Below are 17,796 nucleotides of genomic sequence, written 5' to 3'. Positions count from 1 at the left end.
AAGCAGCAGTTCAAGTTATTGTTACACTATTTTCCCACAATTATTTCTAAACGACAGGTTCATCATAACAAAGCATTTATTTGATTTTGAAAAATGTTGCCACAGGCCTAAATATTTGTAAAGAAACAATTTGTAAATAATTAAATACATCATTGCGCTTCGAAGAAATAAACAAATTCAAATGATCTTCAAAAACTTGTTTTGCTTACCCAATTTCATTTTCAAGGCTGAGAAAAGCAAAAGAAATCACAGAAAAGCCTCTTCATCATTAACTTATATTATTTGTTAATAAATAAATGGCCCAAGCATATGTATGCAAAGCCAACAACAAAAAATGTGTAACTTGTTACGCGATTACATCACGACTTTCATTGATGATGACGAGATGCCCCTTGGATGGCAACAGTTTTGTTTTGAATTGATTGCCCGTCGCTGGAGTTGCGAAATACTGCCACACACGGCTGTCCAACTGCCCCACCTCCGATCGCCGGACCCAATTTCAGATTCGACTCCCAGACGCCGGGGCTTCCAAGTCAAAGGTGAAATTAACAAGATGCTGTGCTGACCCAAAGAGATGGCGACGTGAAGCACGAGATTTCACGATTAATTCAGCCCAACTTGTTTCCATGAGCTTCTTTTCGAAAATAATAGTTTAAACTCTACTTTGCCTATTTAAATTTAAACTCTGGCTTTCACTTGCTCCTCACGCGACCAACTCGATTCCCTGCCACATGCTGTGGACCAAATTGATTTCGGATGTGGCTGCCAATTATGTGGATACACATGGGGAGCTTGAACGGATTGCCGAACAAAAATCAAGCGAAAGACGCAGGGCATATAATATTACAAATACTTTTACAAAGTATAATTCGATTTATTAGCAATACATAATAATTAGCATACGGTAATCGTTCGGGTAACACTCAGTGGACACCGATTATGTGTTGTGTTTGGGGTTTTAGTTAAGCACACGTTAATACAGACATAGAAGGGACCACGACCACTTTGCCGGCTCTTAAACTAGGTAAGGGGTTAGTAATACTTTCGATAGCCGGCTAAATTGCGCGCTGGAACAGGTGGGCCAGCAGCTCGGCCTCGCTCAGATCCATTTTGTACTTCTGGACAATGTCCTGCACCTTGAGTCGTCGCCGCACATGAGGCGGTTGGTAGCTAAAACAAAAAGGGGAGATGCAATTAGGTTGTGAATGCACAGATAGGCGGATCCCCTCCCCATTTACTTATCGTTGTCCAGACGCCGGCGGCGTGATATGTTCAATGCCGTTTGTCGCACCAGATTGCCGACGACTCGCCGGCTCAGGACCATGCCATCGACCAGAGGCGTGGCAAAGCTCATCCTTCCCGGCGGACCCTGCAACTTTACTCTCAGAAGGCCCGAGAGCAGGGAATGCACAAAGATCACGTGGCAGTCGGAGGCGCGAGGCAGCTGCTGCGTGTGCAGCTCCTCGCCAGTGCGCGTATAGGCCAGCAGATCCTCCAGCGGAAAGTTTAGGTAGTCCTCGTAGCTCTCCAGCCACACCAGAAAGATCTTGGCCGGCGCCTGGGCCAACAGCGTGGGTTTCGTCACATTTCCTTTTCGCCGCGTCGGCGGCACTGGCTCCTTTGCATCCCTGCGATTCGTGTCCAGTTCTAGACTAAGATTCCTTGACTTGGATTTCGCCAGGCCAGCCGCACTATCGCCCTCTCCGCGGGCCCAGACATTGCTGGAGCCAATCTGATCCGTGCTCGAGATGCTGCCACTATCGCTGGGATCGCTGTTGTATCGCAGGTTCCACGTCGTGGGCACCACGAAGGCGATTTCCGAGGATACATCCGCCCAGTAGAGCACCCTCTGTGACCCATTGTAGTTCAGCTCGTGGGCAGTGGACTTTAGCTGCTCCTCGGGCGTTCCCTTGAGTGACCACGAGTTGTGGGCAAAGCCCGTCCAGCCAGAGTGCTCCGAAACCTGCACCGGCCAGCCCAGCGTTTGCAGCATGCTGGCGAAGTGCGGATCATGGCCGGCAGACTGTTCCTCGGCCATATTGGCGATTATCTGCTGGGCACTCGTTTGACCACTCTGCACATATTGCATAAGTTAGCATACAACTCGAATTGTGGGGAGTGTTATTGACTACTCACCTTCATATAGAACACATAAACGGAGTCGTGCGTCCTCGCACTCAGCTTGTCCAATCGATCCAGGTCGGCGGCGAAGGCTGTGGACTTGGTGTCCAGCACGATCAGCGGTCGCTGTGGCGGATTGCCCAGTGCCTCAGCTGGATTTTGTGGATTCCGCGTCTCGAAGCCCAGGAATCCAAAGTGTGAGAGGAAGAGACGCGCCGCATGGAACTCGTGGCACACCGCTGGCGGCACACATTCCTGCGCGTGCGACAAGCTATCCGCACTGGTGTCCGCCTCCGCCCAGGCCAGTTTCTCGTGGATGCTCTGGTTCTCCAGCATCGACTCCAGCTCCCGTATGCCAGCGGTGCCGTATTGCTCGCGCATTTGTTCGATGGTGGGTATGGAGTAGTCCGCCACACATGGCTGCACTTTGTCCACGCCGTCGGGGAAGTTCTTTTGCTCGCTATCCAGCCGCTGCGTCACATCGTTCATGGGTATGGGCCTGCCCGGATTCACGGCATGGTACTTAATCCCAGACTTACTGCGAGGCAGATGGCGCAATTGCATGGTCCAGGCATGTCGGCCAAACGGACCGCGTATGAGCACTAGAATAAAGACAAATTCTCATTAGCCAAGTGCAGGCAAGAGTTGCGGATGATAAAAACATACGCGTCACTGTTGGCTGGGGATCCTGGTCGTTGCCCAACGGCTCCTCAAGCAGTGCCAATATGGTGGAGTTCTCGGTTACGAAGTACTTAAACTTGGCAATGGCCTGCTCGCTGCTGGCCGCCGCCGCCGGCACCATCGAGTTGCAGTGCTTCATGAGCGCCAGCTCATCCAACAGCGAGGATATGGACTCTGGACCGCACTCGCTGGGGAAATAGCCCACTTGCTCCAGTATAATGGTGAGCAGATTCTCTGCAGCATCTCGCACTCTCATCGAGGCGGGCTTTAGCTCCTTTTCGTCCTTAAATTTGGGTATGTCGGTGCCCTTGCTCTGGCTCTTGGTGCCCGAAATGCCCAGCTCCACCACCTCGAGGACCGTTTGTAGGCAATCCTTGTCCTGCAGCAAATAGGGATGCTGCATCAGCCAGGCGGCGGTGCACTGAAAGGCCGCCACAATGGTGCTGTGCAGATCCTTGCTGTGCGCCGGCGGCGGACGGGAGCACTGGTAGCAGATATAGTCACAGATCCACTTCACGGCCCGCTTGCACTCTAGAGCGTCTGAGGAGATTATCGTTAGATTCTGACTAGCTTCGTATATTTTGACTAAGGTGTCTACGTGGGCGATTTGGATGAGTGGTGGTTGGTGGTGGTGGTGGTTGTGGTGGTTGTGGGTTATATACATTCGTTATCGGTTGGAGATGCAAATTAAATATACACATATATTATACATATATAGAAACAAATTGCAATCGTCGTGAGTTGATGGATGGCGATGTGGGTGAGGTGGATCATATTATATATTATATATTAGGTTTTTATTTTTTGTTTGTTTATTCGGGATGTGGTGCAGTGGTGGTGGTGCAGGTCGATGGCGGTTAGAAAAAGAAACGCGTCAAAAAAAAGAAAGAAAGAAAGACAGAAGAAAGTGGCGTTAGTTAGGTTAGTTGGCTTCGTCAATCAATTACCATTTGTAAATTTCCTGGCTGCGCAGTAGAGCAAACAGTTGGGGTTAAGTGAATTAGGTGGATTAAGTGGTTTAAGTGGGTGAGTGGATATTTGGAGGTGTTTACAGCGGGGTTAACATTCAAAGGATACGCACATGGTAACAGTTCGAAAATAAACAAACAGAGGTGGACAGAAAACAAACGACATTAAAATCAGGATAGGAAAGTGCAGCCTCGGTGCCACCGAAGCCTCTTGATGCTCCTGCAAAGGATTTGTAATGCATCCTATACAGTCGCCGCTCTGGGCTCATAAAGCCTTTGCAGGAGCATATGCACACCAAAATGATATGCGATTCCCGAGAAGCAAACGTTACCTGTTTCCCGGATATGCAACCTGGCCAGGCCGGACAGCAGCTCCAAGGCGGCCAACGAAACATTCAGATCCGTCTTCCACGACGAGATCAGCCGATGGCAGACCAAGTATGTGGCGCGCACAAATAGGGCGTGGGCATTATCTGAAAGAACGAATTGTATTAGTTTGAGAAACACAATATTTTTAAAATTAATTTAAAGTGTAATTAATTGTTAATGTCAATCCAGAGACCACCAAATAACAAGAGGTTAGCTAGCAACTTAATACAAATAGAATCAAGTCTTCTAACACAAAATACAAAACAAAGTTTACCATAGGTGGTCACCCCCTCCAGTTCCTGGCCGAACTCGAATGACATGTCATCGGAAATGGTCAGGCTGGGGTAGTCGTGGGCGGAGGCGGTGTCGCGGATGGAGCCCGATCCCGCTCCCATGGTGGCCGTCGTCTGGCCGCCCAAGCTGGCTGTGCCAGCGCTGATCAGCGAGGCGGAACGCTCCGAGCACGCTGATCATCCACAGCCCACAAAAAACCAAAAAAAAAAAAAAACATAAAAATGGCAAAAGGAAATGCGCATAAAAACGTGGGCAATTAAATAATACACAAGTTCCAACAAATCAAAATGGAATTAGTTCAAGAGCAATGGAGCTGCAGAAACTCACCCGAACTCAGCAGATTGGCGTCGTGGTGCTGCACAGCACTGGAGTTGTGGGTGAGATTGGCATTACCGCCGCCGCCCAGTTCCGTCTCCTCGAAGGTGACGGCGTCCTGGACGCAGAGCAGCAGGCCGCCGAGGAGCATGTGCGTGTTCTGGGCATCCGTTTCCACCTGCAGGGCATTCATCAGGATGTTCATGAGCCGCGACTTCAGTTGGATGAAGGTAAACATTCTGGCGGTGTCAAAACACAATGTTAACTCAATTGCAGTGGGCAAAACCAGGTGTACCACATACTTCTCGCTCGTCTCGCAGGTGAGATCCCGGATGGGCAGCGTTTGGTAGTGCAATGGCAGCACCATGATGGACAGCAGGATGTTGATCGCCGAGCGGCGCAGCTCGGTGCGATTGAAGACCATCGATTGGGTCTTCAGCTTGAGGTCCTTGTCGGGCAGCACAATTTCCAAGGCGGCAATGAAACCTGGCAGCAGCACATTAATCCCGTCCAGATCCAGGCGAAACAGGTCACTCGAGTGCAGCAGTATGCTGGCCAACGTCTCGTCGCACTCCCGCGACTCTGTGATCTTCAGGCACTGCTGCAGTGCCATGTAGAAGCGGGCCAGATAGACGGGCAGGATCTCCTCGCCCGTCTTCTTCGCGCAGAAGATCTTGCACAGCGTGCCAATGGCCTCGGCCCGTCCGGACTCATACTTATCGATGGTCAGTGTGGGTGGCAACGATTGCGGATCGTTCAGGGAGTTGGGCTGCGACAACGATATCGATCCCTTGCGGTGCTCCATTATCATCGACGATGGCCGCTTACTGGCCTCGCATGCTTGCTCTACATTTGAAGGATGCACACATAAAGCTTAATCACATTGCTTGTGGTACGGAGACCGGAACTCACTTTTACGGTTCTGCCGCCAAGTGTCGCCTCCGATGTGCGCCGCCTCGAAGAGCCACTCGTGGAATACGTGGAGTATGCTGTTGCACTTGGGTCTGGCCACGGCCAGCTCGACACCCGCTCCCATGGAAGTCAGCGGCAGAGCTGCGATCGCCGGCGGCGTTGGAGACAGCGGTACCGAGAGAGACGGATGCAGAGCGATGGAAAGAGAGAGCAGATGGTGTCAGAGAGAGAGGCAGAGCGGGACAGAGAGAGAGAGAGAGAGAGAGAACGAGGCAATGGGGGCGGTTAAAACATCTGTTAGATTGTTAGGCGGCACGGGAGCAGCTCACAAACGATTCACACACAAAACAATAGATCCAATTAGCTGGTATATAACCATCCGAAGATGGGCTTTATCGGTTAGTTTCGTACTAGAAAACAGCAAATTGATCTGGGCTCTGTTTAAGCCAAGCTCCTGTACTATTTTAACAGTCCAAAGATAAGAATTGTTTACTCAAAGTGGAGCACCAGAGGGCCAAGATCAGTTGGCTGTTTTCGCAATGCACTTACAGTTGATGCTGCTGCTCGCCGACGGCGGACCCGACGTGGACGTGGGAGTTGTGGGCGCCGGAGCAGGAGCGGATCCCTCTCCCGATCCAGATCCCGTTCCCGTGCTGCCGGCGGTGGTGGTGCTGCTGCCGCTGATCGCGTTGCGTGCACCGCCGCCGGTGAGGCCAATAAGCGAGGTCTTGCTCAAGCCTGCGATGCAATGCGATGCGACGGGTGGTGAGTGGAGCAGCGTGGAGCAAGTGTGAGAAATTGTTAGAGAAATTAGATACAAATATGCGGAGCGCGAGGCACAGATACAAAGGGAGCATGCTATATAATTGTGGGCGTTCGCAGATAAATTACAATGCATAATCCGACGGTGGAAAGTGGCAACAGTTACTCGGCCCGACTCATCCGCGCCGGGCAATTACACCGAGATTATTCCACTCATGCTACGGAACAAATTATACAAAAAACAAAAAACAAAAAAATACAGAAAATACGGAGATGCCAAGGCAAATAATACAAAAGATGAAAAACTAAAATGCAAAACTCGTGAGTGCGAACTTGGCTGGGAGAAATGTGGCGATGGATCAAGGCAAACAACATCTAGGCAAGCAAAAAATAAAAGCAAACCAAGTCAGGTCAATTCTGAAGCACGCCATGGCACAGCAAAACAAAAAAATGAAACAAAAGGTTGGCTTCGGTGCACCGAAGTTCGGATACCCTGGCAGATGGGTAAGTCGTTTCCAGAAACATTACAATCACCATAAATGCGCATATATAAATGAATAATTGCGCTGCTATGAACGTTTTAAAATATTTTTTGAAATAGTTTTGAAAAAGCCTTTCCTTATGAAGGCGCTTACATTAGGCTTGGTCACAAAATTGGTACTGGACTACCAAATACCCTGATCTGCCAGGACTGAGATTTTAGATGAGTTGGTGTCACAACAAAGAATACAACATTCGGTGGTTTCCAAATAGAGATTCTCCGTGGAGAGCCGCACCCTTCTGTTGTGTGATGGTGGGTGCTACGCTGAAGCTTTTGGCCAGACGACGCTGGAGTGGCGGTGTGGGCGTGGCTGAGGCGGAGGCCTGGCCCGTTCCAGGCGATTCAGTGGCGCCAAAGGTGATGCTGCCAACGACTCCGGCGGAGTGACTGCCTCCGGCACTGGTGCTGCCCACGGCGGAGCTACCGCCCGTCGCTAGGCTGCTGGTGGGCGAGGCACTGATCTGTAGCTGCTGCTGATGCTGCTGCTGCTGATGGTGGTGGTGGCCGCCATGGTGACCCATGATGGCGTTCAGGGCGGAGCTGGCCGAGTTGCTCATGAAATTGTCGCGCAGAAAACTACCAGCGCCGTGTAAATGTAAATGCGGATAGTGGAGGTGATGATGGTGATGGGTAGACTGATTCTGCTGGCTCTGATTCGCAATATTCGTGACACTGCTGGAGTGGATGAACTGCTGCAGGGTCGAGGAGGTGGCCTCGTTGAGCGAGTGCCGTATTTCCAGCAGATTCGTCACTACACCCTCCGTTTGCTGCGGCGGCGGTTGATAAACGCCTGATTTTTTTGTTGCATTTTGTTTTTCAAGCGATTTTCAGTTATGCATTTCGATTTAGATACAAATTTGGGGTTAGCAAAACCAGAGATAAACAAACGAACAAGAGAAAAGAGTGAGAAGTACTGAGCTAGCCTTCCAAGAATCTAATGCTAAATGTTGAAGAGCGACCATGTCGAAGTTACCGACTACTTAGAACCTGGTACTCGCCATGTGCCGCGTCCTTGAACTGCGAACATTCAAGTTGTCTAAAACACTCTATTACCTATTTTAGGTTTACAATAGAAAACATCGCACGAGTACCAGGTTCACAAAGGAATGAACGCCCAACGTCCACTTAGGATCTTACCTAGAAAAGCGTCCACTTGACTGGAAATGCCCTTCATAGCATTGAGGAAGATTTGCGGCAGCTGTTGCAGGCAAGGATGCTGGTGGGTCTCAGCGCCCTTTTCGTGGGTCAAGGCCCACTGCACGAAGTGCGATGATTTGCTGATGATATGTGGCGAGCAGAGAGCCGTGGGATTGCCAATCATTCGCAGGAAGCGGTACCACGTCTGGGCCACACAGTCGTTGGACATTCCAATTGGTATCAGCTGGCCATCCTCGTCGGCTGCGCAGGTTTAGAGAAGCTTAGATATGAGATATGTATGATCATGATGTATCGAAACGCACCATTCTTGAGCTGTGGAAACGCAGGACCATAGCTGAACTCCAGCAGGCGTGCGGTTAGGGCCAAGTTCACACGATTCCATTGGTCCACGAGGGCCACGCGGTGCCGCCACATGGCACACGACTCCTGCAGCGTCTTCCACATGGACGGTGAGGGAAAGCTTCGAACGCAGGCCAGAAGCCAGACCTCGAAGAGCACGGAGAGCACTCGCTCGCACAGCTGATCGCCCACATCGTCCTTGACGGTGGGCGGTGCCAGCAGGATCTCATTGATGGCCAGCAGAAAGAGCAGCAGCGTGTCCCACGTCTGCCGGTCCATCAGCTGCGATATCTGTGCTGTTTGCTGCAGAGTTCGAAGCACCCGATGGCAAAGCACTGCCTGCCGTTTGATTGTATCCGCACCTGAAAGGCATTAAGTACAAACTTTAGAAGTGGGCTTTCATATGCTACTGCATTCTTGTCCCAGGACAAATATTGTCCAAGGTACTAGAGAGTTATCTCAGCTAAGACATTATTTATCGCCAGAGCAACCTGTGTGTAAACAGCACGAGCAACCTACCAAGCGTGGTTTGGTATAGAAATGGCAAGACTTGAAATTTAGAGTGGGGTTAATACGAGCACAAGGGACAGCGTATAGATCAGAAAGTCCAGGGGCCAGAGGCCAGAGGGCATCTACTTACTTTCGCCCTGGCGCGGCACGAACAGATTGTGAAAGTGATTGATGATCTGGCGAGCATATAGATTGGCATCCTCGCAGATCGGCTTCGGAACACTGATCCTCGGCTGCGGATGCAGCGCCGTCAGCCACTCGCAGTACACGTTCACGCAGTCCTTGATCGTCTCGTGTTCCTGCAGGGGCAGCGAAAGTCCGAAGCAGATCACGTCCATGCACCATTTTACCTGCAATCGAGTGACATTTAATTATAGTAGTTCTTAATTATTAGTATTGCTTTAAACTGTGCACTGAGTTGCCTTAGCTTAAACCTTTTTTATTCTAGGGAAAACTCGTAGTTTTCTTTTAAAGCATTCTAAGTTTTCTATAAATAGCAGATCTACATTAAACCAACAAACAAAATTCTATATCGTTTCCAGATTGAGGTAATTCCAATTGACCTTGCATTCATTTATGCGGCAATTATATGCACAATTTAATGGATTTAATGGAAGTTTTTCCAGCACATTACTAATTCATCATTTCAGCCATTAAACAAAGGCTTTGTTAAACATGTGTTTAAAGAATGTTAGTTTTAAAGAAAAGAAAATTGTATAAGAAAGCCTTACTGCTCGTTAAAGATTCAATTTGATATAGGATATGTGTACTATTTCGTATTAGGAATACCCTCTATTTGTGCATTTTAAGGATAGTATTCTGTATATACAGCTATAAAGGTAATGATGCTAATTCCCAAGATCCTAACTATCTTGCTGACCATAAATAACGATCTAAGGATCATCTCTACTGCTTCCTACAAGAACAGCCTGCTTCATGGGAATCCCATTGCTTGTGGGACAACTGTGATGACCCACCTCCTCATCCTTGACCAGGTGACTGGGCTCTGCGTTCTGGGTGATGCCCAAGTTGGTGCCCAGCTGCTTGACCACGGAGACGACCACTTCGCGTCCGGCGGAGGCGGGGAATTTGTTGAGGACACTGAAGCACTGGGCGCCGCAGCTGTTGGCCGTGATTTGGGCGGACAGCGAGGCCCACTCGGAGTACATCCTGGTGTGCTGATGGAACTGACGACTCTACGACTCTGCCGCTCCTGATGATGCTGGTGATGCTGGTGATCGTGATGTTCCTCCTCCTCGATGATTCCTTTTCACCCGGCTGTCCGTATTGCTGTCTCTTCTTTCGATCGCTGCGATTCTTTGATCGGATTTCACTTTGTTGACGTCAACATGAAGACTTTTGTTGCAGGTGCGCCATGTTGTTGTTGTTGACTCGCTGATTGGTCGCTCTCATGTTGCGAAATATGGAATCCCCCAAATGTTTATGTTGTTTCGCACTTCCCGCCCCTTTTTCTTGCCACTGTTTATAGCCACGATTCGATTACACCGCCATTAAAGCCGTATTGCTGCGATTTGTTTAATACAATAAATAAAAAAAAAGAAATCCACAGCGAAAAGCGTGCGAGCGGGATGGAGCGATGTAAACAGCTGTGTTTTCTGGTACTTGGGCGGGACTATCGCGTTACCTATCGATAATCGATATCAGAAGTGTTGATTAATACTGAACAAATGTATTAAAAGGAATTTAAATATAATATTAATATTTGTTGCATCTTTCTATGAATGAAACCAAGACCAAGCCCATGCATTGTTTTCCTTTTTTCGTCACATTTTTGCTTCTGGGAGAAAGTGGCCTAAAACAATAGATTAACATAAATGTTTATTAAACAAAAGCAGGCATAAAAAACGAATGACTCAAACATCAAAAGAAATTCGCTTAAAAGCATTATGGCCGTGCAATTAAACAGCGAAATTAAAGACAGATCAGTGGTATAAAAGATAATGGTATATTTTAAAACTACTCATGCTACTTTTCACATTGGCAAAATTATTATTATGAGAAATTCAAAAGCAAACAATTTCTGTGTTTTTGCGTTTTTGTGCTGTTTGGGTTGAGGAAGCATTACGGAAATTTGCATAAATTTGCATAATTTTCGGTGAACCAAAAATCATAATGGGTGTGGACAATGGGCTCATAAAGCTTGCCCAAAAAATGAAAGAAACCAAAAAAGACAGTAAACACATTACGTTTATGAAGCAATCAATTTGGACAAGAATTCATCGAAGGTGCGGAAATTCGCCAGGTGAGATGATCTCCTGTCGCAAAAGGAACAAGTTCTCATTGTTCTTACGATTTGAAAGGCGTCTCTAATAAGTTATGACTTCGGCACGCATTGTTCGATCGCCTCTGGTAAATATCAATGATATAATGGCAAACCAAAATCAATATCTAAACAATTAAACGGAAATTTGCATCCGTATACGTTCTTTTAAGCCAGTTTTATTGCTCCACTTTTGAGATTCTTGGCACTACGGCTATATAAGAACCTCGTAACCGGCGACAGATCATCACAAATTATCCAGTCCTCAAGCTAAACTTGCTCAGAAAAGTTCAGAACAAAGTTCGGAAACATGAAGGTGAGTTGAAGGTCGCAGGGATACAGAACAAAGGATAGCCGCTAAATGTAGTACCAATACATGAAAACATCTACAAATTCAAGTTTTTTTTTTATGTGAAACTCAGAAGAATGTTAAATTATCAAGACACTATTAAAACAAAATAACGAAGTGATGCAAAAGTGATGTTAATTGTGCTCAAGTTTTGTTTTCAAACTTTTTTTTCAAATTTGTTTTCAATGTGATGCCCATAAAAACTATTTGAAATTTGAAAACCGCCTAAATTGCCTAACTTAAATTTTGATGTTGGGATTGATATATTCATATATTCCAAATGCATAACATTAAGTCCTCAATCAAATTGCCGGATATGGTCAGTTTCTCTTTGCTAGATCCTCTAATTTGGTCAGTATTATAAGAAGTGCGACCTATCCTACCATTAGCTGACCATTAACGATCCTACCATCCCTGCAGTTCTTCATCGCCGCCTTCCTGATCGCCGCCTGCGTGGCCCTCGTCCAGAGCAGCGTCATCTACTCGCCGGTGTCCTCGGTTCCGGTGGTCCGCTCCGTGCCCGTGGTGCGCTCTGTGCCGGTGGTGCGCAGTGTGCCGGTGGTGCGCTCTGTGCCGGTGGTGCGCAATGTGCCGGTGGTGCGCCGTGTGAAAGTGGTCGAGTCCGTTCCAGTGGTGCCGTCCGTGGTGCGCGTTGGACAGGCCGCCTCCGTCTACGATGCTCCACTGGTGCAATCCTACGGTGGATGGTTGAAGCAGAAGTAGATGGATCCATTTCAGGCGAAATAATCAATCGATGCGAAATAAACTCTGAATTGAACGAATAAATACACTATCCAAGCGCAAATGCATTGCTTACTTAATGGCGACACTTTCTATGGCATTTTGAATCTATAAAAGTTGAACGGAAATTGAACTGAAACTTGTTTAGAGATCGCAGAGCCACTAATATATGCATGGGTTCCCCAACAGCTGCATTCCATGCACGGATCAATTAACAAACCATAATTAACCGAGACAAGATCATAATCACGATTAGTGGCGCAGTGCATGTTTGCCAACCATTCGGATGTTTCTTCGTTTCCCACATTAGTTTAAGGGCAGCCAATCCGATCTGCCCACCGAAAATCTGTTTTTTGGGCATGGTGCATTTCGAAGAAGATAACCAAAAAAAAAAAACTAACTAATTTGAGCAATTGATCACGCGCCGTTCTTATAAACTGCATACATTAGACTGGACAAAAATATATATCTAATGAAATAATGAATGCTTCATTGCGCTGCAGTCAGTAGATTAAGATAAACATTTGTATTAATAAACATTAGTTTACTGCTGAGAGTGTGTAATACTTGACAGCCATTTAAAATGCGCCGGCAGACATCGCTGATCCGACCCGTTGGCCAATTTTACAACGTCTTATGGCCATTGGGGCAACATAATGCGTTTTACATGGCCCAGAGATGCGACTGTGCGACTTGCATAATCGCTGGTTTTATAAATACCTGCATATAGATGGCACATAGCCCTCATCAGTGTTGGGGTCGGGTTGACAACAGATTCCGATTCACCTTGAAACTGCCGGATGGCATGGGTTGGGTTGGGTTGGGTTCGGTTCGGTTCGGTTCGGTTGGGGTTTCGCTTTGGTTTATGATAGACTGCCGGCCGCCTTATGAGGCAACCAACCTGCAGCTCGCCCGTGTATGCAAATTGAAATCGAAATCCAAATCGAAATCAAAATCAAAGTCAAGATGAAAACGAAAACGAAAACGAAAACCGAAACCAGAAAGCATAAAACATAAGATGCCGAAAAAATATGAAAGCCCCATTCCGAGCTTATCACCAACGTAGCGTCTCATTTTCATGCTAATTGTGGGAGCCCCATTCGGAATTTAGGAAATGCAGCGCAAGACTTGACGAAACGTAAGCCCCAATGATGATGGCCAGTTTGGCAGCTGTTAGCCGACTCCGCATCCAGAAGAACCAGCCGCGGCTGGCGCTTTTGGGTGCGTCGTCCAGCAGCATTTGGTGAAAATCGCCTTCCTAAATGAAAACGAAAGCCCATCATGATGATCATCATCATGACGACGACGGCGACGATGATGGGTAGTTTGGAAATGTTAATGAAACGCCTTTTGTTCGCCCTTGGTGGCTTACATCGTATAAAAGACATGGTCTCCAATCGATCGGACATCAGTCGCTGCTCATCGGCACTCAAGGCGTTTTTTTGGAATTGGTATCATCGCACCAAGTGGATTAGTAGTCAGCATGAAGGTGAGCTGCTCAAAGTATCCTGTGCCTGTTGTTTTTTTTTTTTGTTTTCTACCGATCCAAGCTGATCTGCAAAAGTGCTAAGCTAAATCATATGGTGATAAAGTGGCAACAGCATCGATCCAAAACAAAGTGCGCTAAGGAATATCAGCAGAACTATTTAAACGAAAGAACACAAAGGATATCCATTTGGAAAACACAGTTTTTGAAGTTCAAAGTTGCGAAAAAATGCCTCTGTCTTAAAATACAGAGATCCACCTATAAATATCAACTGCCTAATTGGAAAACACAACAAAAGTCCAAGAACCTTACACATTCTTTGAAATCCTTTAGGGATTTCATTTCATGTGAAATGAATCAAACTAAGTCGCCTTTTATGCTCTGCCATCCCTACAGGTCTTCGTTTGCATGTGTGCTCTCTTCACTGTGGCCAACGCTGGCTTCCTGGGACTCCTCGGTGGTGGACTGGGTGGCGGCAGTGGAGGCCTGAGCCTTGGTGGCGGCGGTGGCAACGGAGGCGGCGGCGGCGGCGGCGGTGGTGGTGGCCGCGGCTACGGCGGTCCCGGTCCCAGTGGCCCAGTCCAGGTGGTCAAGGTGATCCACCAGCAGGGCGGCGGCGGCGGCGGCGGCGTTGGCTACTCCTCCGGCGCTAGCTATGGCGGCGGCTATGGCTACGAAGCTCCGCCCCAGGTCTTCAAGGTGAAGGTCATCTCTGGCGGCGGCGGCGGCGGCGGCGGCGGCGGTGGCTATGGACCCGCTCCCGGTCCCGCCTATCTGCCTCCCGTGGGCCCCGCCCCCTCCTCCGTCAAGGTGATCAAGATCCTGCAGGAGTCCGCACCCATTGTGAGCGCCCCGCTGGTGGAGAGCGCCCCTCAGATCGTCAAGGTGGTGAATGTGGCATCTGGACCCGTGGCTGGACCCTCTTTCATCGGCGGCTCTGCAGCTGGCGGCGGTGCCGTGTCCCAGGTCATCAAGGTCGTTCACGAGAGCGGTATCTCGTCGGGTGGTTACGCCGGTGGTTACTCCGGTGGATACTCTTCGGGTGGAGCCACCAAGGTGGTGCGCGTGATCCATGAGCACTCCGCTCCAGCTGTCGCTCCCGCCTATGCCCCCATCGATGTGCCCGCACCAGTGGCTGCTCCAGTGGCTTCTTTCCTGCCTCCTCAGGAGATCGCTGCTCCCGCTCCGGCTCCTGTTTTTGCTGCTCCCGCTCCAGCTCCAGTTTATGCCGCTCCTGCTCCCGCCCCAGTGTACTCCGCTCCCGCTCCAGTGTACTCCGCTCCTGCTCCCGCGCCAGTGTACTCCGCTCCTGCTCCCGCTCCAGTGTACTCCGCTCCTGCTCCCGCTCCAGTGTACTCTGCTCCTGCTCCCGCTCCAGTGTACTCTGCTCCCGCTCCAGTTTACTCTGCTCCTGCTCCCGCTCCAGTGTACTCTGCTCCTGCCCCAGCTCCAGTGTACTCTGCTCCTGCTCCTGCTCCAGCTCCAGTCTATGCCGCCCCAGCACCCGCTCCCGTCCTGAGCGTGCCACATCCCGCTCCTGCCCCCGTTTTTGCTCCCGAGGAGCAGTCCCTGCCCATCGGCCACGCCCCTGCCCAGACCTACGGCCCACCGGGGTACTAGAGAGATTAGCCATCTATTGAAGGACCTTCCTGCTAACTACATCAACAGCATATTACCATTCCTACACAACGCCATGAGTTTAATTTAAGACATTTTTTTTACAACACATTTTTTTGTTACCAAATACATAGACAATTCCAAAAAGAATCACATTTTGTATTTTTGTATTGGGACTAGAATATCACGTTGATAAAAGGTTAAAACAGGATTATCTTCTATCTACCAAAGCATATTCTTATGTTTCTATAGAAAACTGATAAACTTTAACTCAAGTTGCTTTTTATTGCCATTTCGTGAGAGAAATTTCAACATTTACTAAATGTTAAGACAAAAGACAAGCTCATTTACAAATTGTAAGTTTTACTACTTGCGAGATTTGCATAAGTTGGCAAGGGAAAAAGAAACTGCGTTTGTCTCTTTTTTCTTTCGCGCATTTCAGCCAAAATGTAAATCACTCATATTTTTGAGCTAAGGATTGGCAATCTTTATCATTATCATATCAACGGTCCCACATTTCTCTGCAGCAGCGCACATATATTATAAACTATAAGCACACATTTTAGCGGCATAACATGAAAAAAATTGAAAAAAAAATATGGTGTGCCTGGTGGATCACGGGTCATTAATACGATATTATGATTCGCTTTTTATTGTTTCATAACTCTCTGGCTTTTTAAGGTGATCGTTATGTTTTATTTATTTCAGACACAAAGCATCGATTGTGGTTTATTGGTGGCGGTTGTGTGGTGATTACGTCTATTCGGCAGCCTTGACTAACGCTTCGGCGACCTCCACGGCGATGGCAGCCTGGGCCTTGGCCTGCAAAACAAGGATCGGAGGTAAGTCTCGGTTGGATATCTTCAGAAAGTGCAATTGTAGTGTTTGTAGTTGGGTTTCTGGATTCTATCAAGAGAAATGTAACTCAAACAAAAGTTTTCCCATGAAAATATCGTACAGATATTATAGATAGGCGATAATTTAAGAGCAAACAAGTAGCACGAAGGTAATAACTCAAGTAAAAGTGATGGGCACACACATTTCAGTTACTAAACCTTCTAGTTACTACAATGCTAGTTTACGTGAATGGTGGAAGCAGTGTTTCCATCGATAGTTTGTTTGAGTTATACTTTCTGGACCAGCTCTACAAGACACTACTTTATGCAACTTCTGGACGAGATTCGCACCTTGTCGTCGCCAGCGGAGCTGAGCTGTGACTGGTATTTCGCGAGCAGCTGGCGCGCCTCATTGGCATCGATGTCCTCGATGTTGTGGGCCTCCTCGGCCAGAACCTGAACGGAGGAATCCTCGTTGACGGTGACGGAGCCGCTGGAGACGAAGAACTTGAGGGTCTTGCCATCGTTTTCCACCACCTGGACAACACCGGGCTTCAGGACAGCTGGAAAAGCAGAGAGATTCGCCAGCGGTGATATAACCATCTCGACGGGATCGCCACTCAATGAATGAACTTACCCAGAGTGGGCACGTGCTTGGCCAGGATGCCGAAGGATCCCGAGAAGGAGGGCACATCGATTTGGCGCACCACAGCGGCATCGTAGAAGGTTTTGTTGGCGGCGGCGAAGGTCAGCTTCATCTCATCCGAGTAGCTGCGGTTCTGGGCCAAACGGGCGCCGCGGGCGGCCAGCAAACGGGCGTTCTTGACAAAGGACATTCTGGGCTGCAACGAGAGGATACATTCAGGATTAAAACTCAATTTTCCCTCAGCCAGCCAGCATAACAACAAAATAACCAAATTATGTAACTTTGTAGGTTAGGCGGCGGCTGCAATTGCGTTTGCCTTGCTCAGATTTCGATCGATTTTCACTGCAAATCCTTGGTCACGTTGCTCAGTGGACTACCCCCCAATTTATCAGCTATTTTCACCTGTTTTTATTTCGGTTTGATAGCGAAAAACACGAGAAAACTTCAATGCTCAGCCGCTGTTTTTGCGAAAAACGTTCCAATCAGAGTGACCAGCCGCGAATACACAAATTATCTGGTAACAGCGCGTTGTCACATTATTTATTTTAGAATACTAAATTTTTAATTGGCAACATAAACACCTCTAAAATGAACAGCTTGTTCATTTCACACAAATTAATAACGTGGCTTTAGCAAATAATTTAATAAACAAGTATTTAGGAAAAACGGCATTTAGTGGTTCTCTAATGATTTGACTTCAACGGTCTGGCATCACCGCATCACAGCATACGTTCTGTTGTATATTGCTTTGCAACGTACTATTAAAACCAACATTTTTATAATAACAACTAATTATTAGAAACAAATTATTCTTAAAATGTATTTGAGCTGATAGGATTAAGACAGAAGAGAGAACAGTTTTACTCTTAT

General features: G+C 47.9%; 4 protein-coding genes across 13 annotated transcripts; 2 read left to right on the top strand and 2 right to left on the bottom strand.

The window, feature by feature from the left end:
• Positions 1 to 838: 838 nt before the first annotated feature.
• LOC6551589 (ral GTPase-activating protein subunit beta) lies at positions 839 to 10,711 on the bottom strand. 10 transcript variants are annotated; one of them, XM_015155382.2, is made up of 17 exons: positions 9,948 to 10,711; positions 9,101 to 9,320; positions 8,980 to 9,009; positions 8,424 to 8,822; positions 8,101 to 8,361; positions 7,199 to 7,753; positions 6,210 to 6,398; positions 5,661 to 5,801; positions 5,051 to 5,594; positions 4,761 to 4,987; positions 4,414 to 4,605; positions 4,103 to 4,243; positions 3,750 to 3,767; positions 2,788 to 3,396; positions 2,137 to 2,723; positions 1,239 to 2,074; positions 839 to 1,170 (listed from the first exon to the last, which is right to left on the bottom strand). In XM_015155382.2, the coding sequence occupies exons 1-17, from the start codon at positions 10,137 to 10,139 to the stop codon at positions 1,056 to 1,058; spliced, it is 5,256 nt and encodes a 1,751-aa protein (XP_015010868.1). In that variant the 5' UTR covers positions 10,140 to 10,711; the 3' UTR covers positions 839 to 1,055. The 10 variants fall into 10 exon arrangements, with proteins under 10 accessions (XP_015010868.1, XP_015010873.1, XP_015010870.1 ...); XM_015155387.2 differs by having other exon boundaries at positions 2,788 to 3,342; XM_015155384.2 differs by lacking the exon at positions 4,414 to 4,605.
• A 468-nt stretch (positions 10,712 to 11,179) lies between these two features.
• LOC6551590 lies at positions 11,180 to 12,405 on the top strand. The gene is made up of 2 exons (XM_026982686.1): positions 11,180 to 11,567; positions 12,021 to 12,405. The coding sequence occupies exons 1-2, from the start codon at positions 11,562 to 11,564 to the stop codon at positions 12,321 to 12,323; spliced, it is 309 nt and encodes a 102-aa protein (XP_026838487.1). The 5' UTR covers positions 11,180 to 11,561; the 3' UTR covers positions 12,324 to 12,405.
• A 1,334-nt stretch (positions 12,406 to 13,739) lies between these two features.
• On the top strand, positions 13,740 to 15,594 carry LOC6551592 (skin secretory protein xP2). The gene is made up of 2 exons (XM_026982708.1): positions 13,740 to 13,830; positions 14,224 to 15,594. The coding sequence occupies exons 1-2, from the start codon at positions 13,825 to 13,827 to the stop codon at positions 15,445 to 15,447; spliced, it is 1,230 nt and encodes a 409-aa protein (XP_026838509.1). The 5' UTR covers positions 13,740 to 13,824; the 3' UTR covers positions 15,448 to 15,594.
• Positions 15,595 to 16,052: 458 nt separating this feature from the next.
• On the bottom strand, positions 16,053 to 17,464 carry LOC6551593 (ATP synthase subunit delta, mitochondrial). The gene is made up of 4 exons (XM_001977226.3): positions 17,329 to 17,464; positions 16,918 to 17,122; positions 16,632 to 16,843; positions 16,053 to 16,266 (listed from the first exon to the last, which is right to left on the bottom strand). The coding sequence occupies exons 2-4, from the start codon at positions 17,114 to 17,116 to the stop codon at positions 16,204 to 16,206; spliced, it is 474 nt and encodes a 157-aa protein (XP_001977262.2). The 5' UTR covers positions 17,117 to 17,122; positions 17,329 to 17,464; the 3' UTR covers positions 16,053 to 16,203.
• Between the last annotated feature and the right edge of the window lie 332 nt (positions 17,465 to 17,796).

The sequence above is a fragment of the Drosophila erecta genome, unplaced genomic scaffold (genome assembly GCF_003286155.1).
Source record: "Drosophila erecta strain 14021-0224.00,06,07 unplaced genomic scaffold, DereRS2 tig00000152-arrow-arrow-pilon, whole genome shotgun sequence".
Taxonomy (NCBI): Eukaryota; Metazoa; Arthropoda; class Insecta; order Diptera; family Drosophilidae; genus Drosophila; species Drosophila erecta.
The sequence above is the reverse complement of the archived record's forward strand: the minus strand, read 5'-3'. Positions and strand labels throughout refer to the sequence as shown.